General features: G+C 39.6%; 1 protein-coding gene across 1 annotated transcript in view; it reads right to left on the bottom strand.

The window, feature by feature from the left end:
• The window catches only part of DNAH8 (dynein, axonemal, heavy chain 8), a 324,670-nt gene that overhangs the window by 171,645 nt on the left and 129,079 nt on the right, over positions 1-23,946 (bottom strand). Inside the window, exons 41-47 of the mRNA XM_010848693.1 lie at positions 21,256-21,480; positions 16,750-16,922; positions 14,802-14,980; positions 8,944-9,131; positions 2,949-3,035; positions 2,753-2,860; positions 1,088-1,222 (exon numbers count right to left, since the gene is read on the bottom strand). Coding sequence (XP_010846995.1) covers positions 1,088-1,222; positions 2,753-2,860; positions 2,949-3,035; positions 8,944-9,131; positions 14,802-14,980; positions 16,750-16,922; positions 21,256-21,480 — 1,095 coding nt within the window. The remainder of the gene's footprint in view (positions 1-1,087; positions 1,223-2,752; positions 2,861-2,948; positions 3,036-8,943; positions 9,132-14,801; positions 14,981-16,749; positions 16,923-21,255; positions 21,481-23,946) is intronic.

Below are 23,946 nucleotides of genomic sequence, written 5' to 3'. Positions count from 1 at the left end.
ATCTTTTCACGTGTAAGTAATAGCTCCAATCCCAAGAGAACAGAGTATTAACATTCTACTTTAATTAGGAAAATATCTGTAGTTTAACATCAGAAAGTCTTGTGGATTTTGGTTTCAGTTTCTCAACTGACTATGATGGTGGGTGAGTCCTACAAACGTGGCTCCCTCATAAGGAGATCCACGCTCCCCAGGGTGGCTGTGAGACTCAAACAAGACAGTACCCGTGAAAAGATTCTGTAATAAAGTGAAGTATGCAGATGTTAGTTGTTAATTTTGTAACTAGAATGTGAGCTCCTAAGGTCCACTCCTTCCTCAACCGTGTACTGCCAGGACACGGACACGTAGCACCAAGAAGCCCCTGAATAAAAGCCACATGAAGCTGCCCATCAGCCAGTTCATGACAACATGGCTGTACCCGTGAAAAGTGTGCAAGCAGTGAAATAATTATTGTAATCTCCACAGCAAACCGGAGAAGGCGATGGCGCCCCACTCCAGTACTCTTGCCTGGAAAATCCCATGGACAGAGGAGCCTGGTGGGCTGCAGTCCATGGGGTCGTGAAGAGTCAGACATGACTGAGTGACTTCACTTTCACTTTTCACTTCCATGCATTGAAGGCAATGACAACCCACTCCAGTACTCTGAAGTGACTTAGCAGCAGCAGCCACCATTTAACGCACATTTAGAAAATAGAAATGGTGTTGATGTTTTGGCAGAGACATAGTTAAAGCTAGTCACATACAGACAAAGCAAAAAGCTCTGGTGGTTCCCTATGAATCCAGATTTTCATGTTTAGAATCTGTGTTACATTATGAGTAATGGACTGACATTTGGGGGCTGGAGCCCACTGATGGAGCCTATTTTATGGCATTTGCAAGGATGCATTTCTGGCCCCTGTGGTTCATATAAAGCCATGGGTTTTTTTCTTGGGGGCAGGAGGAGGGTGCCTTCTTCCAGAAGCCCAGTCAGTGGTAACTTCACATACATAACCCAACACACACCCATGTTAACAGCTCTGTATGAGCCCACCCCCACTTGTCAGCTAGGTCAAAATCTTGAAAGAGAAATTAACCCAGAAAATAAAGATACCAATTTAGAAAGGTTCATATCTCTCAGTCCTCTCATGACCGTGCTTAATTCACTATCTTCTGGTCTGGCTCTTTTTTGAGATCCGAGTGTCCTCAATACAGATAGAATATTTCTCAACCCAAAGTCGTAATGAACCTAGGATGAGAAAAGAAATAAAAAGGATCATCCAGTTGAAAAATTCTAAGTGTAGACTCACTGTGCACATATAGTACTTATATACTATAGTTTTGGAGTGGCTGAGTGGCAGAGTTCTGTTAGCTCACTTCTCCTGCCTTTCTTTTGACTGAAAAAGATGACTTCACTGGAAACATCAAGCTGGGTGACAGTGCTCACACATGATTTTCTGAGAAAAATACACTCTGATAGTCTGAAGGGCAACCATTTAAAATGCATGACCAACTGGTTACATACTATGTGATTCACCTTATGTAACATGCTTGAAATAACACAATTACAGAGACGTAGAAAAGATTAGACATTTGAATCAGTTCTAATGAGGTGGATGAAACTGGAGCCTATTATACAGAGTGAAGTAAGCCAGAAGGAAAAACATAAATACAGTATACTAACGCATATATATGGAATTTAGAAAGATGGTAACAATAACCCGGTGTACGAGACAGCAAAAGAGACACTGATGTATAGAACAGTCTTATGGACTCTGTGGGAGAGGGAGAGGGTGGGAAGATTTGGGAGAATGGCAATGAAACATGTAAAATATCATGTAGGAAACGAGTTGCCAGTCCAGGTTCGATGCACGATGCTGGTTGCTTGGGGCTGGTGCACTGGGACGGCCCAGAGGGATGGTATGGGGAGGGAGGAGGGAGGAGGGTTCAGGATGGGGAACACATGTATACCTGTGGCGGATTCATTTTGATATTTGGCAAAACTAATACAATTATGTAAAGTTTAAAAATAAAATAAAATTAGAAAAAAATAAAAAAATAAAAAAAAATAAATAAATAAAACAAAAAAAAAAAAGAAAAGAAAGAAAAGATTAGGCCTATGAGGGGCTATAGAGTTTGGGAGAGAGGTAAGTGTGGCTATAAAGGGTAGCGGGAGGGTACTTGGTGGGGATAAACAATTCTGTTTTCTATGACATAATTGGATAGAACTACACACACTCAGACGGTAAAAGCGTCTGTCTGCAATGCAGGAGACCCAGGTTCGATTCCTGGGTTGGGAAGATCCCCTGGAGAAGGAAATGGCAGCCCACTCCAGTATTCTTGTCTGGAAAACTCCATGGACGGCAGAGCCTGGTAGGCTACTGTCCATGGGGTCGCAAAGAGTTGGACACAACTGAGCGACTTCACTTCATTTCACTTCACACACACACACACACACACACGAGTGCGTGTGAAGTCTTAGGAATCTCTGTTTATTGTCCATTGTCAATCTTCTGGTTTGGTTATTGTACTACAATTATGTCAACAGGATGACAAGTACACAGGACATCTCATACATGTCTTTGCAACTTCCTGGGAATCTATAATTATTTCAACTTAGGGAAGTTTTTAAAATACATAATCAAAAGTTCAAGTTAATTATAAACATATCTTAGGAAAGAGTCAAGGAATTTTTTTAACTCCCTAATTAGTACTTATCAAAATTGCAAGTTAAAAGACAAGTTCTATAGTGAGGGGGAAAATAGATGTACAAAGTTACCTGCTTAGTAAGTTGCTCTTCACAGAGTTTGTAAAGTACATAAAACTTTTGAGCCAAGATAACGTTTTCAAGAAAACCACAGCTTGCAAGTTTAACTCGCATAATGATCTGCAAATTAACAGTGAGACTTTTCAGTTTTAGTGAAGAACAGGTAAACAACATAAATCGTATTATGGTTTTAAATCCTGATGCATACCTGTCTATCAGGAACCATCATAGCAACAGTTCTGAACTGAATTTTCAAGTTCTCGGGTAGTTCCTGGCGCCCAGCATACCCAGGGTTCTAAAAGTTAAAATTATTTAATTTTTAATTGTTGACATAATTTTCATTTCTTGAATACAAATTATCAACACATTTCAAATCCCTAATTCAGATTCTAAGAAGGTATTGAAAAACATTCGATTCATAAAATATCCCTCTTTTCACAAAAATATGTATGGCCCCATCCATATTTATTAATGTCACATTACTTTCTCTCACACATTTCCATTATACTAATAAAGTAACACACATGTGCATATGTACACACACACACACACACACACCACTTTATGTAGCAAAAAATAAGCCTCTGTGTATCTATTTGTTAAAGAAAATGAAATAAAACTGAATAAATACTGGGATAATTATGATCTAAAATGTGTTACTTAAAGAAAAAGAAAATTTAGGATTTCATACTAATCAATTTACTGAGGCAATTTTTATTTCCTCTCTTCAATTGTTCTTTTTTTTGCCAGAAAATATTTTTATCTTGCCTTACCTTTTGAAGGACATTTGCATGGAGTATATACTATAGTTGCTAGGTTTGTCTTTTTTATTAATGTTTCCTATTTGCTTTGTGTGTGTGTGTGCTTTGTTTTTGAATTGGAAGATAACTGCTTTACAATATTGTGTTGGTTTCTGCTGATCAACAACACAAATTATTCTTTACAGTCAGAATTAGAGAGTTCTGTGGCTGACAAATAGCCATAAATAGCTGACAAATAGTTTCTTTTTACTATTTAAAAAAACACACACAGTGATGAAGGGAAACAAAGACAGGAATGATGAGAAAAACATTAAAAAGGACAAAAGTAGAGGTGAGAAGGAAGCTAATAAGTAGCAAAAGACTGAGGATAGACCACACCCAAAAATCCCAAGCGATAAGGTGAGGGTGTTCGAAGACAAGTAAGGCAAAGAGGAAAGTGCACGAGGAAACCTTCAGTCCCTGAGCATTTACTGGGCATGGTCAATAGACCAGATAACTTTCCAGGTGCTGGGGACGCAAAGATGGCTGGCTGCCTTTCAATACTCCTATTTTTCATTCTTAGTCATATAACTTCAGCTGCAAGCTGGGTGCATCACCACCCAGATTTAAAACTACATTTCCCAGCCTGCCCTGCAGCTGGTGAGATTAAATTCTACCCTGTGAGTCACAAAGGGACACAGTGTATGAAAGGGACAGTGTATGAAATACACTTGATGTCTGACTGAAGGGAGTTGATTCAGTCAATTGGCTGCAACAGAGCTGCTTCTGTAGCACCTTGGGCTATAAGGTGACCTTGAAAATGGAAACCATGATGATGTAGAAACCTCAAAGAATCTTAAAAGAATACATACTTAAGTTACTATTCTTCATATCTCAGGTATTCACAGCCTAATGCAATATCTAATTGATATTTCCAAAATTATTCTTAATCCAAGGGCAAGCTTCTTTTTTTTTAATTTAAATTTATTTATTTTAATTGGAGGCTAATTACTTTACAATATTGTATTGGTTTTGTCATACATCAACATGAATCTGCCACGGGTGTACACGTGTTCTCCATCCTGAACCCCCCTCCCACCTCCCTCCCTGTACCATCCCTCTGGGTCATCCCAGTGCACCAGCCCCAAGCATCCTGTATCCTGCAACGAACCTGGTCTGGTGATTCATTTCTTATATGATATTGTACATGTTTCAATGCCATTCTCCCAAATCATCCCACCCTCTCCCTCTCCCACAGAGTCCAAAAGACTGTTCTATACATCTGTGTCTCTTTTGCTGTCTCACATACAGGGTTATCGTTACCGTCTTTCTAAATTCCATATATATGCATTAGTATACTGTATTGGTGTTCTTCTTTCTGGCTGACTTCACTCTGTATAATAGGCTCCAGTTTCATCCACCTCATTAGAACTGATTCAAATGTATTCTTTTTGAGGGCTGTGTAATATTCCACTGTGTATATGTACCACAACTTTCTTATCCATTCATCTGCTGATGGACATCTAGGTTGCTTCCATGTCCTGGCTATTATAAACAGTGCTGCAATGAACATTGGGGGTACACGTGTCTCTTTCAATTCTGGTTTCCTCAGTGTGTATGCCCAGCAGTGGGATTGCTGGGTCATAAGGCAGTTCTATTTCCAGTTTTTTAAGGAATCTCCACACTGTTCTTCATAGTGGCTGTACTAGTTTGCATTCCCACCAACAGTGTAAGAGGGTTCCCTTTTCTCCACACCCTCTCCAGCATTTATTGCTTGTAGACTTTTGGATGGCAGCCATTCTGACTGGCATGAAATGGTACCTCATTGTGGTTTTGATTTGCATTTCTCTGATAATGAGTGATGCTGAGCATCTTTTCATGTGTTTGTTAGCCATCTATATGTCTTCTTTGGAGAAATGTCTATTTAGTTCTTTGGCCCATTTTTTGATTGGGTCGTTTATTTTTCTGGAATTGAGCTGCAGGAGTTGCTTGTATATTTTTGAGATTAGTTGTTTGTCAGTTGCTTCATTTGCTATTATTTTCTCCCATTCTGAAGGCTGTCTTTTCACCTTGCTTATAGTTTCCTTTGTTGTGCAGAAGCTTTTAATTTTAATTAGGTCCCATTTGTTTATTTTTGCTTTTATTTCCAATATTCTGGGAGGTGGGTCATAGAGGATCTGCTGTGATTAATGTCAGAGAGTGTTTTGCCTATGTTCTCCTCTAGGAGTTTTATAGTTTCTGGTCTTACGTTTAGATCTTTAATCCATTTTGAGTTTATTTTTGTGTATGGTGTTAGAAAGTATTCTAGTTTCATTCTTTTTCAAGTGGTTGACCAGTTTTCCCAGCACCACTTGTTAAAGAGATTGTCTTTTCTCTATTGTATGTTCTTGCCTCCTTTGTCAAAGATAAGGTGTCCATAGGTGCGTGGATTTATCTCTGAGCTTTCTATTTTGTTCCATTAATCTATTTCTGTCTTTGTGCCAGTACCATACTGTCTTGATGACTGTGGCTTTGCAGTAGAGCCTGAAGTCAGGCAGGTTGATTCCTCCAGTTCCATTCTTCTTTCTCAAGACTGCTTTGGCTATTCAAGGTTTTTTGTATTTCCATACATATTGTGAAATTATTTGTTCTAGCTCTGTGAAAAATACCGTTGGTAGCTTGATAAGGATTGCATTGAATCTGTAGATTGCTTTGGGTAGTATACTCATTTTCACTATATTGATTCTTCCAATCCATGAGCATGGTATGTTTCTCCATCTATTAGTGTCCTCTTTGATTTCTTTCACCAGTGTTTTATAGTCTTCTATATATAGGTCTTTAGTTTTTTTAGGTAGATATATTCCTAAGTATTTTATTCTTTTCATTGCAATGGTGAATGGAATTGTTTCCTTAATTTCTCTTTCTATTTTCTCTTTATTAGTGAATAGGAATGCAAGGGATTTCTGTGTGTTGATTTTATATCCTGCAACTTTACTATATTCATTGATTAGCTCTAGTAATTTTCTGGTGCAGTCTTTAGGGTTTTCTATGTAGAGGATAATGTCATCTGCAAACAGTGAGTGTTTTACTTCTTCTTTTCCAATCTGGATTCCTTTTATTTCTTTTTCTGCTCTGATTGCTGTGGCCAAAACTTCCAAAACTATGTTGAATAACAGTGGTGAGAGTGGGCACTCTTGTCTTGTTCCTGACTTTAGGGGAAATGCTTTTAATTTTTCACCATTGAGGATAATGTTTGCTGTGGGTTTGTCATATATAGCTTTTATTGTGTTGAGGTATGTTCCTTCTATTCCTGCTTTCTGGAGAGTTTTTATCATAAATGGGTGTTGAATTTTGTCAAAGGCTTTCTCTGCATCTATTGAGATAATCATATGGCTTTTATTTTTCAATTTGTTAATGTAGTGTATTACATTAATGATTTGCAGATATTGAGGAATCCTTGCATCCCTGGGATAAAGCCCACTTGATCATGGTGTATGATCTTTTTAATGTGTTGTTGGATTCCGATTGCTAGAATTTTTTAAAGGATTTTTGCATCTATGTTCATCAGTGATATTGGCCTGTAGTTTTCTTTTTTTTGTGTGGCATCTTTGTCAGGTTTTTGGTATTATGGTGATGGTGGCCTCATAGAATGAGTTTGGAAGTTTACCTTCCTCTGCAATTTTCTGGAAGAGTTTGAGTAGGATAGGTGTTAGCTCTTCTCTAAATTTTTGGTAGAATTCAGCTGTGAAGCCATCTGGACCTGGGCTTTTGTTTGCTTCTTTTAAATTCTTCTAAGCCACACTATCACACTGAGTAAACTCTTTCATTCAGTTTCATGGGTTATAACTGATCACTTCAGAATTATTATTATTTACCCCTAATTGCTTTACTGGTTGTTTGCTTTAGCCAAAGTTTGTGACTAGTCTCACTTCTGGACAGGAAACCCTAAGAACCAGAGCATAATTCTTCTTGTTCTCTTTTTCCTTTGCTGTAGCTACCAGTTACAGCTGAGACAGTACCAGAGACAGGACATGTAAAGCATCTTCTGCCCTCTCCACCACGACACCATACACCCAAGCGGACGTGTGGTATGAAAATAATAAATCTTTGATGTGTTCAGTTCAGTCAGTTCAGTCCATCAGTCGCATCTGACCCTTTGCAACCCCATGGACTGCAGCATGCCAGGCTTCCCTGGTGTGTTAAGGTGTTGTTGTTGCTGCTGCTGCTGCTAAGTTGCTTCAGTCGTGTCTGACTCTGTGTGACCCCATAGACGGCAGCCCACCAGGCTCCCCCATCCCTGGGATTCTCCAGGCAAGAACACTGAAGTGGGTTGCCATTTCCTTCTCCAATGCAGGAAAGTGAAAAGTGAAAGTGAAGTCGCTCAGTCGTGTCCGACTCTTAGCGACTCCATGGACTGTAGCCCACCAGGCCCCTCCATCCATGGGATTTTCCAGGCAAGAGTACTGGAGTGGGGTGCCATTGCCTTCTCCAGTTAAGGTGTTAAGTAGAGCAATTTACATGGCCACACCTAACTTTAAGGGTCAGGGAGACATAGTCCTGTAGTATTTTGCATGGTGGATATTTTCTTTCCCAGCCGTGCTTCACGGCATGTGGGATCTTAGTTTCCCCAGCCAGGGATCAAACCTGCGCAACCCTTGCAGTGGGAGCACAGAGTCTTAGCCACCGGACTGGGTTTGAGGTGGTAAGCCACTAGAATTTGGGCATTGTTATTGTAGCTTCCCTGTCTGATACAATATATAAAAGGCCCATTACCTTTCCCCAAAATGAGTGCTCAGTAAACAGTGACTAATTTTATCATTAACAAATCACTATTTTATCTTCTGTCTAGTCTATTTTTCCTACGCAAAAAAAAAAAAAAATACATTTAAACAGGGACGATCCCTAGATGTCATTTACCCACTCATATATGCCTACTTTTATTTAAGTCTATAACAATTACACCAATAAATTGCATTTAAAACCTATGTTTTTCAATCTCTTTTAAAATCACATCAAAAAGTATGAAATACTTAGGAATACACCCGATCAAGAGGGTGAAAAGAATGAAACAACGCCACTTGCAGCAACATGATGGACCTAGACATCATCATACTAAGTGAAGTAAGTCAGACAAAGACAAATATCATAGGATATCACTCAAAGGCAGAATCTAAACTATGATACAAATGACAAAGAAAACCAATTTAGGATTACCAAAGGGGAAAGTGGGTGGAGGAGGAACAAATTAGGAATTTGGGGTTAGCAGATACAAAGTACTATATATACATAGATAAACAACAAGATTCTAGTATATATATCACAGGGAACTGTATTCAAAACCTTATAATAACCTATAGTAGAAAAGAATATAATATATATATACATATATAACGGAGTCACTTTCCTGTACACCAGAAACTAATACAATATATATTAACCACACTCAATAAAAAGTTTTAAAATATGTAACACCTATGTTCTCACCATTGTTAAGAAGATTCCAAATTCTGGATTTAAATCAACACAATCACCATCAGAAAAAATAAACTGTTTTTTTCTCTCTTTTCTTGCTGTCAAGACGATGTAAATTTGTTGGGCTGCCACTGATAACACAGGCAATTCAATTCTGTTAAACTCATCAAAACAGCCCCAGGAACCTGACTGTGCAAGACCTGGTGTGAAAAACAGTTAGTTTGATAAGTTTTACTTTGTAATACACCTTCTTGATAGAAATCATTTTTCCAAAGCACCCTCAAACAATTATATAGTGAAATACAATTTATATAAACTTCACATCTGGCTGTTTATAAAGACATATTTAATTCCAGTGATATAGAGAAGTTTAATTATTTGTACATCATCACCAAAACAATGAAAACAGTATACTGCTGAAATGAAAGTTCAGACTCATCATTCCACCAGGGATGCTGAAGGGTGATAAAAATTGCTTCAGTCTGGATGTGCCACCCCCAGTGGGGATGGAGGTGAGGGAGCTATAATGTTTGGGGAAATTAACAAAATAAGGGATGCCCTATCTGGGTCAGATCACTCTGTCCCTTTCTTGTTGCACTGAGAGAAATGCCTGGAAGCTGAGTGAGACAAAGAATGGTCAAAATATGTTTATTTATTCCTTATGAAACCCAGCACAAAGGAAGACCTGGATATCAGAAACACTGCTCCTGTCTAATCTCAAAGGATGAAAAATCTTTATTTTTTAACTGCATGAAACACTCTTCTCTCTCTCTTTTTTTTAAGCAAGCGAATTGGATTTATTAAAGAGAAGGAAAGTACAAAGCTCTCAGCATAGACACTGAGAGGGGTTAGAGAGTCCCCACAAAACACTCTTCTTTTATTACTGCTTCCACCCACCAACCCCCACTTTTTCTTCTCTCTCCTTTGGGAATTTCCATTTTATGGATATTGGAATTTACATATCTATTCCTATGACCGTGAATTTTTTCTGTCAAACTTTCCATTTCTTTCTGCAATATGCTCTCTTGGCTAGATATTCCAACTCAAAAAAAAAAAACTCAGGTTTTGTTTTTTTCAATTTCTGATTATTCCAATTGTTATTCTTTTCATAGCAGCCTATTTTTTTTTTTAATTGGTTATATGTGACAAATTCTTGAATCTCTCTGAAGCTATTAATTTGAGTTACTTTTGCATTTTCTTCTCATTCCAAATGCAAATTCCTGTTTGCATTGTGTATGGCTGCCTCTGGCGATTGGGGGGAAGGCATGAGAGGCAGGAGAGCTTATCCGCTTGGGTCTGGGGCTTGGGAACTGACCTGGTGCGGTGCTTGCCTCTCTGGCACAACCCCTACCTGGCAATAATCTTTGTCAGGACTCCACCTTCAGAGCATTTACATGGGGGAGAAATGCTGGAGACAGCCAGTTTCTTTTCTCTTTCTCTGCTTTCTGCTTTACTTTTGGCATTCTAGGATTTACCTGGTGCTCTAGTCTGCTCCTCTCAGCCATCTTCAACCATTAAGCCAGGAGTGGTCCACAGAACATTCTCTTTCATTAAGTGATTCTTTGGGTTTAAATTATTTTTTTTTTAAGGACAGGCAATTACAATGAACAATATAGTGAATATCCATGTACCCACCTACCAAATCTTAACAATTTTGCTTCAGATTTCATCCTAAAAAATAAAATACTGGAACTACAATTCAAGTCCATGTAGGTCTTTCTTGGATCCACACTCCCTCCTTCTCCAGAGGTAACTTCTACTCTGAATTTGATGTCAACGGTTCTTACGCATGCCTGCTCGCGTGCAGTTATTTACAGGCATGCATAACGTTTGGCTTGTTTGGCTTGTTCAAAATTTGTGTGTATCTATTTATTTTTCTATATACTGTATCTATAAAATACTGTATCTGTACACTGTAAATATATACAGTGTATCATCAAATAAACTGATTTATTTACTGTTCTCTGAAGCAATTCTACCAACTTATACACACAGAAGTACTAAGATTTACAGTTTCTACACACCCTTACCAACAGTGGTTTGTTAGACTTTTCATTCTTACCAATTAATAACAGTGAGAACAGTATTGTTTTGTATTTCTTAATGATTTGAAGAAACTCTCTCTTTTTTTTTTTTTTTGGCCATGCCACACACATGTGGAGATCTTAGTTTCCTGACCAGGGGTAGAACCCCTGCCTGCTGCAGTGTAAGTGTGAAGTCTTAACCACTGGACCAACAGGGAAGTCTAAAGAAAATCTTTCTTAATGTTAGATATTAATCTTTTGTCAGCCATACATGCTAAAATATCTTCTCCCAGTCTTTGAGAAGTCTATTTAACTTCTCAAAAAGAGACATATTACAAAAGACTGTAAAATTATACACACGCACACACATTCACACACACACACAATTGACCCTTGAACAACACAGGGGTTAGGGGCTTGGACACGCCACAAAGTCAAAAATCCATATATAACTTTGCAGTCAGCCCTCTCACATCCACAGTTCCACATATAGGGGTTCAACCAGCCTGAGGTCGTATAGTACTGGAGTATGTATTTAGTTTAAAAAATCTGTGTATAAGTAGAACTGCACAGTTCAAGTCTGAGTTGTTCAATGTATATATTTTGAACAGGCAAGTAACTAAAGATAAGAGCTGGATGAGCAATCCCATGGTATCTGTTATAGGGATATCCTCCTACCCTGCTTAAATGTATTCATCCTTTCTTTATAGTTTGTGGTTTTTGTATAAAAAGTCCCTTTCTACTCTGAGAACAGATATGTGCCTTTGTTACCTTCTAAAGGTCACACAGGTTTTGCCTATCATAGTTAAGCACTTAATCCCCCAAAATTATTTCTATGCATGTTGTAGGGATTTAATTTTTATATATGCAGGCATCCAATTTCCCTTGTTAAATATTAATCATCCAGGGTACCAGAATGACATTGCAAATTCTATCTCTTCATCACTGATTTTCAATACCACCTTTTCCACATGTCAGTGTTCCTGGCCTATTTCTGCATTCTCTACTATGTTCCACTTGTCTGTTTATCAAGTCGCTTTAGTCATGTCCAACTCTTTGTGACCCTACAGACTGTAGCCCACCAGACTCCTTTGTCCATGGGACTCTCCAGGCAAGAATACTGGAATGGGTTACCATGCCCTCCTCCAGGGGATCTTCCTGACCCAGGGATCAAACCCTCATCTCTCATGTCTCCTACATTGGCACTGGAGTTCTTTACCACCAGCACTACCTAAGTGATATCCTTCTGAGATTTTCATTTTCTAACTTTTGTTATGGACAATTAAAATAAAATTTGTGTTTATTTCATATTCAAGTAAACTTGCTAAATTCTACTTTCTATAGCTTTGTTGATTTCATTGTTTACAATGTCACTTGTAAATGACGGCCTTTTGTGTTTCTTTCTTTCCAGCCTTTGTGCTTTTGCTGTCCCTGTTGTTGTTCCTTAATGCACTGGGTAGGATGCAGAACACAGTGGTGAGTGGAAGGAATAGCGATGGAAATCCTCATCTTATACCTTGTCTCAGAGAACGCTTTCAAATTTTCAGTACCACAATGTTTGCCGTGGGTGTCCTTTATCAAGTGAGCTATGTGGATGGATATCTGGGGAAAGAATCTAAAGATCAGCAGGCATAAGGTGGAGGGAGTGTGCTTCGGGATGTTTGAGAAACATCACAAAGGTCAGCGTGGCTGCAGCAGAGACAGTGTGGGGACAGTGTCAGGAGACGAGATGAGAAGGGCAGAGCAATGCCACAGGGAAGGGCAGGTGTGACTGTACAAAACAATACGAGGACCAGCGTAAGGATTTCGGCTCTTATTGTGAGCGAAGCCAGGGCCCGGCTTTCAGTAGAAGAGTGTCGTGACCTGACTTACAATTAGAAGGCTCTAGATTTGAGATTAGAATGGAGAGCACAGGGGTAAACTCAGGGAGACCAATTAGGAAGCTTATTGGAGCAGCATAGGCGAGAGATAATGATTGGCTTGAACCAGGATGACAGCAGCGGGATAATAAAAGGCGGCTGGTGCTAGATGTGTTCTGAAAGTAGAGCTAATAGTGTTTACTGACAGTTGGACATGAGCATGAGAGAAAGAGAGGTGAAAAGGATAAGTCAAAGATTTCTGTTTAAGTATCTGGAAGAATAGAGTGGGTATTTAGTGTGTCAAGGAAGGCTGAAGAAGAAGTCGAGATGGGGAGGGGGGATCGGAAGTTTGGTTTGGGATTCAGTGACTCTGGACCTGTTAGATATTTAAGGGGCAATGTCAAGGATCAGGTATCAGTTGTATTATGTGAATTCAGAGTTTCAAGGGGAAGTCCAAGATAAGATGTAAATTTGATCATTTAGATAGCATTTAATGTTTATTGCTGGGAGAAATATCAATGACCCTAGATATGCAGATGATACCACTCTACTGGTAGAAAGTGAAAAGGAACTAAAGAGCCTCTTGATGAGGGTGAAAGAGGAGAGTGAAAAAGCTGACTTAAAACTCAACATTCAAAAAACTAACATCATGGCATCCCATCCCATCACTTCATGGCAAATAGATGGGGAGACAATGGAAACAGTGACAGACTTTATTTTCTTGGGCTCCAAAATCACTGCAGATGGTGACTGCAGCCATGAAGTTAAAAGACGCTTGCTTCTTGGAAGGAAAACCATGACAAACCTAGACAACATATTAAAAAGCAGAGACATCATTTTGTTGACAAAAGTTTATGTAGTCAAAGCTATGGTTTTTCCAGTAGTCATGTACAGATGTGAGTTGGACAAAGAAGGCTGGATGATAGAGAATTGATGCTTTCAAATTGTCATGCTGGAGAAGACTCCTGAGAGTCCCTTGAACTACAAGGAGAGCAAACCAGTCAATTCTAAAGGAAATCAACCCTGAATATTCATTGGAAGGGTTGATACTGAAGCTGGAGCTCCAATACTTTGGCCACCTGATGTGGAGAGCAGACTCTTTGGAAAAGACCCTGATGCTGGGAAAGATTGAGGGCAGGAGGAGAAGGGAGCAACAGAAGATGAGATGGTTAGATAGCATCACTGACTCAATGGACATGAGTTTGAGCAAACTCTGGGAGATAGTGAAGGACAGGGAAGCCTGGGGCACTGCAGTCCATGGGGTTGCAAACATTCAGACATGACTTCGTGACCGAATAACAACAAAAGTGTGGGTCTGCATGAGACCACCAGAGAAGACCAACAAGGCCTGAGTTCTAAGACTGAAATGCTCCCTAATCTTTTTTCTTTGTCCATCTGAAACCATCTGCCATCTATCTTTCCAGATTTTCTCAATATTTCCCATCTGCCAGTACCCCTCTCCCTTCTTGTGTTCCAGTGTTACCATCCTTTTAAAAAAATATTTCAGTAATTCCCTGGTGGTCCAGTGGTTAGGATTCTGTGCTTTTACTGCCAAGGGCCCGGGTTTGATCACTGGTCAGGGAACTAAAATCCCATAAGCTTCACAGTGCAGCCAAAAATAAATAAATAGTAAAAATCTTTATTTCAGTGTGATTTAATGCGATAAAGGAAGTCACATGTGTCATCAGTTTGCTATCCTGATCTTATCTCCTCCACCATTGTTTCAGGCAGTATTAAATTGATTCTGTTTTCATAATCTAATACACATTCAACTCATGGACTGTAATGCCAGAAGTAGTATTGAATGATATTTAATTGATGATACCCAGCCATTTTTGGCCCAGAAAAATGGCAATATCATATGCATCAATCTACATTAATTTTGCTTATGTGGGACACTATCACTTTAGACTTCTATCAGAAAATACCATTTAAATGCAATAAAAATAAATCCACCAAAAATAACACAACAGTGTTTGACACTTGCCTTTAAAAATCCTTCCTAGCCCTCTGAAATCCATTTGATCTGAGCAATTAAACACGACCACATATTTCCCCAAACATCTTCCCATGTCTTTCGTAGTTTCGGTTTTGCCAGTGCCCGCAGGTCCTGCTGGAGCCCCTCCCATGTTCATTCCCAAAGCCTGTGCCAAAGTGATGTAGCACCTGCAAACGTGAAGCAGACAAAGCGTGGATGTGAGCTAACACGCGTTACAGTGAAGCACAAGCAGAAGTCCAATGAGATTGGAATGAGACCATTCGTTTTAGAGTTTGAGCCACCCCCATGAGAGGGGCTTCCCCGGTGGTGCTAGTGGTAAAGAACCAGCCTGTCAATGCCAGAGTCATAAGAGATGCAGGTTCGATCCCTGGGTCAGGAAGATCCCCTGGAGAGGGGAACAGCAACCCACTCCAGTATTCTTGCCTGGAAAATGCCTTGGGCAGAGGAGCCTAGCAGGCTACAGTCCATTGGATGACAAAGAGTCAGACATGACTGAGCTACTAATGCTTTCTCATAAGAGATGGGCAACCAAACAAGGCTGGAGTAGCTGGTATTCATTAGAAGTAATACAGGGTTTGCAAAGGCGTGCAACCCTGACGTAAAACCTGCAGGCCTTCCTTGCACTGTGGTCAGGAGAAATCTGAAGTCAGAGAATCAAGTAAGTGGTGGTGTGCTGGCAGATGTTTAACAATGAGCCCTCTAGGAAAAAAAAAAAAATAAAGCTGATTTCTGTTTTTTGGCCTCACCACATGGCATGCAGGATCTCAGTTCCCCAAGCAAGGATAGAACCTGTGTCCTCTGCAGTGGAGGCACTGAGTCCTACTACTGGACCACCAGGAAATTCCAAGCCTAATTTTTTACATCTGCTGATTTCTGTGGCATAAATACGTCCATCGTGGCCAGTGGCAATGCTGGCAATGTGATAGCACAAAACTGGGAAGAGGAGCATGACGTTGGCTCTTGCAGACTAGTACAAGCCAGCTCCGCCAGCACACCACTGCCAGGAAACCATGTTACTGTGAAGTGTTTCACTCACTTAGACACATGTACAGAACAATGTAATGAACCCCCTGGTATCCATAATGCAGCTTCAGTTACATTTGTTTCAGATCTAAGCAAACTTAGTAAAGCTTCATGTGACATGAAGCTTTATACACAAACATCAATCGAAGGGAAAACAGCCTGAAAAATTTAAACTGTGATGGAACTGGACATATAAAGGGAGGTCGGATGAGTCTAGAAGAGGCTGAAGACATAATTTTGCTGTATCATAATTTTACCTGGTGTCAGCTCTATTTAAAAATAACAGCAGAATTAGCTGTTCTATGACCCAGTTTAAGTCGATTCTACAAACATTTACTGTCTCCTACACATGACATATAGAACCAGGTATTTGCGGGACATGTAAGAATGGCAAAGACCCTGGACTTGTCTAGTGTCATGTACTAGAAAGAATGGCGAGGGGATGTGCCATTAACTGATTATTCACTCAGACCTGGCCAAGAAACATCACTTCAGGAATGAACTTCCACATATGGAAAGCCAGGAGATACCATTTCCAAAGGTGTACCTTCCTTCTTTGCCATTCTAATGACCCTCTTTAAGGCTCTAAAGACATTTGTCCAACCTGTAATCTCAACTTCATTACTCAACTTCTTTTTTCCTTCCTTTTTTTTTTTTTTCAACTTCATTACTAAACTTCTCATAGTCAACATTCAAGCATCCTTTTATTGTTTTACTTTTTCCTATTTCATAAAAATTTAACCTACATGTACTTTGAAATAATGACAGTTATTTCATTGTTAAACTTTGATGAGCTAGCCCAGAGCTGACATGACAGCAATATGCTTTTGTTAACATTTCAAATGCAAATTTAAGACAATTATAAGTACATGATTTAATTACAAGAATGGAATAACAAAAATGAGTTTCCTACCGATCTGTTAACGGGGTGATAACAAGACGATCAGTGCATCCCAGAAATTCATTCTGGTAAATAAAGTCAACGTCTGTAATAGACACCACTGTTTGATCCAAATCTTCCTTAAAGTAAAATCTACTCTGTTTTAGCCATTCAAAATCAGTAACAGATCTGATATGCATTTTTACCTTAAAAACATGAAATACAAAGAGATTACATACTGAATTGCGATAGCATAAAACGTAGCATATAGGCAATTTTTATTCACTCGTTCATTAGTTGATTCTTGTCATTGAATATATATTTACTGAGTCTTTCCTTGGAGTGCTGTGCTGGGTAAACAAAGACAGACACAGTTCCTGCCTTCTGAAGATGACAAGTCAGGGCAAAAGACAAATCAGATAAACAAGTAAATGCAATAAAGTAGGGAAAGAAACCCAAGGTCATGAAATGATGTAGCAAGAAGACCTCCCCTAGTCTAGGTCTGAGGGAGATACTCAGAGAAAGACACATCTAAACTAAACCCTGCAAAAACAGTAGGAATTAGCTGAGGAAATAAAACAGAAGGGGCGATAGAGGCATGAGAAGGCAAAACATTCTAGACAAAGACCCAGAAGATGTGGCTGGTGTGTTCAAGAAACTGAAGGAAGTTCAGTACTGCTGAGGCGTCCAGGACTCTGGAGAAAGAGTGAGAGCTGAGGCTTCACAGGGCAGAGGAAAGGGGTTGGGCACTGTCCTCACGGCAGTGGGAGAGGCATGGCCCTGTATGCACACACGCCTTCTTGTACCAGCACTGTGGCCAAACCAATCAATCTGCCCAGCCATCAGCTTATACCCATGGGCCAAGAGGCTTATACCCATGGGAGGCCAAGAGGCTCCCACCACCATGGATGCAAGAGACAGAAACCTGATGAGCACATTCAGGAGCAACATCCCACCACAATACGTTCTACGGTGCCTAATGACTTTCCATCAGCAAACCTGGAGAAACCCCAGTCCTGCCCACTCAGGGGAATCAATATAAGTGGCAAGTGGTCCCTTTCACTGCTTCTCCACCCAGGGGCCCAATTCCAGGTCATTCAGCTGACACTGAAAAATAGACTCCGGCAACTATACAATGCTCAGTTCTCCATCTCATGAAGTCTTCATGCTATTTAATTTTTGCTATTGTTTCATTGTCTATGATCTGGCTCCCCCCTCCAGTTAAGAATTCTATCTTCCCTTCTAAAGAATAGTTTGTATTCACCACCTTAAAAGGACTACTTTCAGGTAACAGTCCAGTGCCACCCGCAGGGACTGTGTTCTCTAGCACAGGACCCTCAGCCATGGAGATGTAGTCAGCTAGCTGCTTGCAACAGTCCTATTGGATGGTAAAGAGGGGATAGACTGGGGCTTGCCTGGTTGTCAAATAGTTAAGAATCTGCCTGCCGGGGACAGGCAGGGGACACAAGTTCGATCCCTGGTCCAGGAACTAAGATCCTACATGCCATGAGGCAACTAAGCCCATGCGCCCCAAGTCTGAGCCTGCATGCCCTAGAGTCCATCCTCTGCAACAACAGAAGTCACCACAATGAGAAGCCCATGTACCACAGCTAGAGAGCAGCATTCGCTGCAACTAGAGAAAGCTTGCACATAGCAACAAAGAACCAGCACAGCCAAGAATAAATAAAAATAAGTACACTTTTAAAAATAAAGAGGGGGTCGAGGAGGAAAGTATAAAGAAGAATAGTGGATATTTATTGAGTTGTTACTGTATATCAAAATACATTATGTTCTAAGCATTATACATGGAGAAATAAAATGCATATATGTGGGCTACAAGATACTATTTTACTTGGAATGCAAACTGAGCATGAGTTCACTAGCAATTGAGATAAAAAGAAAAACAGCTTCATAGTTTTAACTATGTGTATAGTTTCTTTAAAAAAAAAAAAAACCATTCTGTAAGGAAAGTAAAGCTATGCTCAGCATTTTTATTTTAAAAAGAAGGTTCTTCCATGAGACCTCAACTTTAAGAGACAGTGAGAAATGTACAAATATTCTCAATTACATTCATAGCAGGTATAGTAATGGATTCCATATGACTTCTTCTTGAAGTGGATTTCAAGGAAAACCAAAGTATAATGGTAATGGCAATTAAGCAAATCTGTAGAAGGCCAAAGCAATACGGTCTAAGTATGTGGCTCTTTGATGATTAGCATGAACCAGAGAAATTCTAGAGCAGTGTTTCTTGAGCTTTAATATGCTTATGAATCACCTGGAAGTTGTCCTGAAATACAGAGGATGATTCAGTAGGTCTGCAGAGGGGTATGGTGGGGAGGCTGAAGATTCTGCTTTTCAAACAAGCTCCTAGATGAGGCCAGCACAACCGGTTGTCATACATACTTTGAGAAAGAAGGATCTAGACTACAGGGGAATAAAATGGATTCCATGCCCTTCAATCTTCAGTAAATACAACTTATCTGATCAGAACTTTTGATACAAGTTGGAAACAGATAGCCTGGGAATCATAGTCTCCAAAAAATGGGCCCCAAGTTGCATGAACTGTGGGTCTCTGATGAAGGAAAAAGATACCTTAAAGACAGATCAAGTCAGGGACTTCCCTGGTGGTCCAGTGGTTAAGAATCTGCCTGCCAGTGCAGGGGACACGGGTTCAAGCCCTGGTCTGGGAACTAAGATCCCACATGCCGTGGGGCAACTAAGCCTGAGAGCCACAGCAACTGAAGCCCGTGAGCCTAGAGCCCATGCCCCGTACAAGAGAAGTCACCATAATGAGACGCCAGTGCACCTCCACCGGAGAGTAGTCCTCACTTGCCACCACTAGAGAAAGCCCGCTCACAGCAATGAAGAGCCCACGCACCCCAGCAAAGACCCAGCTCAGCCAAGAAATGAATAAAAAAAATTTAAGAAATAAAGTAGAGCAGCATGTTCAGAATTTTTTTAAAAAAGTTAAACAGAATAATGCAATGGTAGTCAAAAATGAAGCTAGTCAAAATGATGGAATATCAAAACTACCTGGGCCTCCTATCCCATAATAGACAACTACTGCTCAAGACCACTTGTTAGGGTCCTGTTTCCAAAGGGAATTCAAATATCCCTTCTACTCCCACTCTGCAGAACCTTGCCCAGATCAAGCCCATGAAGACTTGTCAGACACGATCACCTGAACAGCCATAGGAGTGCCCTGAAACTTGGTTCTACTCAATCTACACTTTTTTCACAACTGGCTCATCTGTTGGAGGAGCTAATCTAGAAGACATGGCTTCAGGTGGACCCATGAGCTGGATGGACCCTCACCCCCTTCTCTGTCCCTGGAATAGGCGTTCTGCCTACTGTTCCCATAGTGGGAACTATTTTCATGGACGCACCCTTGAGAGAGGAACATGCCGTTGAGACCATCTGGATGGTATAGGAGGTAGTTAAGGCCTCCATACAAACTTATAAGGTTCTGGCAGACAATGAAATAGAGTTACAGATATAGAAAACAAACCTACCAGGGGGTAAGTGGGGAGGGATAAATTGGGAGATCAGGATAGACATATACACACTGCTGCTGCTGCTGCTAAGTCGCTTCAGTCGTGTCCGACTCTGTGCGACCCCAGAGACAGCAGCCCACCAGGCTTCCCCGTCCCTGGGATTTTCCAGGCGAGAACACTGGAGTGGGTTGCCATTTCCTTCTCCAATGCATGAAAGTGAAAAGTGAAAGTGAAGTCGCTCAGTCGTGTCCGACTCCTAGCGACTCCATGGACTGCAGCCTACCAGGCTCCTCTGTCCATGGATTTTCCAGGCAAGAGTACTGGAGTGGGGTGCCATTGCCTTCTCCGTATATACACACTATTATATACAAAATAGGTAACTAATAAAGACCTACTGAATAGTACAGGAAACTCTACTCAATACACTGTAATGGGGTAAGAATCTAAAAAAGGGGAGGGATATGGATATGTATAACTCATTCACTTTGCTGTACAGCAGAAACTAACACAACACTGTAAATCAACTATATTTCAAGAAAATTATTTTAAAAATTCTGGCAGACAAATGCAGAGATTTAGTCCTCTAGAGGCTGCCCAAGCCTCATTAAGTATTCAATGAATTTCCTCACTAATATTGCTAACTACCAATCTGGAGTGGCATGCCTCTTTCTTCAGATTCTTCTTGCCCTCTGAGCACAGGGGCCAAGTCATGAACGAACATTGCCATAACTCACAACCAAGCCCACCTAAATTATATCATATCCCTGGTTATTGGCTTAAAGAAACAGTTCAAATTACATCAGTTGATTCCAGACTTTCAGAATGTCAAAACTGAATACACATACATGACTGTTAAAACTACCAAATATATCAGTATATGTTTGTAGACACTGTATAGGCAAAGCTGGTTGTGAGAAAGGACCAAACAGATGCAAGATTCATATAAGCTATGAAGTATGTATAATACTTAACTGTTAATTATTAGAAGCACTAACTTTTAATTAATACACTAGATTACTTTAAATTAAGAAAAAAAATACTTTACCAAGTCATCAAAAATATCTCTCTGATGCACATGGATGGTAATTAGAGTCTCAAATTTCACTCTGTCAAACTTGCTCAGGTCATGTGTTGTCTGACTAATGAGAGTATTTAGAATATCCAAAAATTTCTGGTTTGTCACTTGCATGATTTTCCTGTCATCTTTTGCATTATTTAAAGCCTCTTCTGAATCATGTGTCCACAACATCTGAATTCCCAGAAGCCCAACCTAGAAATCCAGCAGACAAATAAGTTTACCAAATATTTAAAGCACACCTGCAATAAAATCTAGTGGTCACTTATTCACACTGAGGTGGACAGTCTTCTTGATTTTAAACTAAAAAAGGGACATGCATTTCTTCACTCTCAAAGGGGAAAATCACTGAAAGTTCAAACAATTGATTATTTATTTCAATGTGGATGGATAATAATTTAAACAACTGCTACAATTTATGCAATTATATATGCATTAATGGAAGATGCTTGGGGAATTTTTCTATAGAGGGCTTGAGACCCATATACCTTCATACAATGACTTTCCTTTCTAAAAAAAAATAAATGGAAATAATATATTATTGTGTATTTTTCTTCAGCAGAGTTTTCCAAGGTTTATTTGCATCTTCTAAAAAGGATATGCTGTCTATCTCTTAATCTCATTCTAATATCCTTATCTTTTATGTACATCTACTTCTCTTTCTACATATAGATCTACAAGAGACAGAGATAGAGACAAAAAGTCAGATAGGGGGAAGCTTGTCCTTTGTCTCCTGAAGAAGGCATAGGAAAACTGTAAGTTGATGCTCACCTTACCTACGATTTCCGCCCCAGGAAAGGAAATGAAAGCGGTCAGAACTTGCCCTCCCCTCACCCCCTCGTCTGCAACAACCGTCCCTTTGGGAGCTTCTGTTCTTCCCCAGAGTCAGGCAACGTATCCAAGATCATTTGAACCAAAGAGGAATTCCACATCTGGTAGAAGAAGGAAAGTGTGCAAGTGGCGTATGGATTCTACAGGCATGGCGTTCAGTGTAGGTAAAGCAGGAATTCATGATACAGGATGCTCGGGGCTGGTGCACTGGGATGACCCAGAGGGATGGTATGGGGAGGGAGGTGGGAGGGGGGTTCAGGATGGAGAACACTGTACACCCGTGGTGGATTCATGTTGATGTATGGCAAAACCAATACAATATGTAAAGTAATTAGCCTCCAATTAAAATAAATAAACGAAAAAAAAAACAACCCTCTCCTTATCCTTGCTTCCTCTGGAACATCAATAATTTTCCTGCTAGAGCAGTGGCCAATCTTGGGTCTGCAGGTGAAGGTAAACGAAGCCCTGGGGTGGAAAGGAAATAGTTGCTATCAGGAAGCTCCAGATAGCAAGCAGATTCTCTTTGCACAAAGCAGAGGGAAACAAGGCAGAAATGACAGTGCAAGGCTGTCTGATTTAAAAACTGACTATAAATTATGTTTCTCACTAGGTTTAAGAAGGCAGGGGACGTCATGGTGAAAACTGAAGGATGTTTCATTACAATAAAAAATGAAATAAAAATAAAAAACAAAATTCTCATCAATATTATTTGGTGTTTATGATGAGCACATTAAAAAATACTGAAAAGGAACACACTAAAACACTGTCATCATTTCCAGGTGGTGGAAATATGGGAAAATTTTCTTTTCACTTTTATATTCTTCAAATGTTTCCAAATTTTTCCAAAAAGGATCCATTGTGTTCAAAATCTTCAAAATGCATTTGAGAAAAAAGGTGAAATTTTAAACAATTTCAGATAAAAAATTAACACAGTAACAGAAAAATTGATTCTGGAAAACTGCTTTCTAAAATGCAATTTAAAGAGAGTAATATATATATTTAATGAATATATTAAATAAGTATATATTGAATGAAAATACAGAAAATGAATATATATATTCATTACTCTTTAAAGCAATTTTTCCATACAACTGAAATTTGCCTACTACAATGTTACGATTTTTATCTAAAAATCTTTTATCTAAAAATACATACACACATTATACAAAAGTCCTAAAAGTTGGTCAATTTTCCTATTATATCCTGTCCAACTTCACCACTACTTTAAATTTGCTTTTCAGCTTTTCCAACTGTAATGCCATATCTCCTTCTAATTGTAATCATGCTTTCCTGCAGGAGGGAAACTATGTTGATTTAGCCTAAGGAGCTATTTTCCTTAGCTATCAAATACAGTATTTTATAAAGCTTTGTCACAAAGGTAATAATGCTAATAAGAATAATAAAGCTTTCGAAGAATATTATAGAACACAAAACAATATTAATGCATTCTCTTCAGTGGAAATTGACTCTGTATTCGTGCTTGTGTCATCTGAATAATTTCATAACATTTCAGCTGTCTCCACTGTGTGTACAGTAATTCAGGATTTGGGGCTTGGGATGGGAAGAGCAGCTGGGTTTTGCTAAACCCGCCTATATTTTTCTTGCCTTCTAGTCATGAAATTAAAAGACGCTTACTCCTTAGAAGGAAAGTTATGACCAACCTAGATAGCATGTTAAAAAGCAGAGACATTACTTTGTCGACAAAGGTCTGTCTAGTCAAGGCTATGGTTTTTCCTGTGGTCATGTATGGATGTGAGAGTTGGACTGTGAAGAAGGCTGAGCACCAAAGAATTGATGCTTTTGAAGTGTGGTGTTGGAGAAGACTCTTGA

Source organism: Bison bison, unplaced genomic scaffold (genome assembly GCF_000754665.1).
Source record: "Bison bison bison isolate TAMUID 2011002044 unplaced genomic scaffold, Bison_UMD1.0 scf7180017864270, whole genome shotgun sequence".
In the NCBI taxonomy this organism is placed as follows: domain Eukaryota; kingdom Metazoa; phylum Chordata; class Mammalia; order Artiodactyla; family Bovidae; genus Bison; species Bison bison.
Note: the sequence above shows the minus strand (reverse complement) of the source record. Positions and strands in the feature narration are given on the sequence as shown.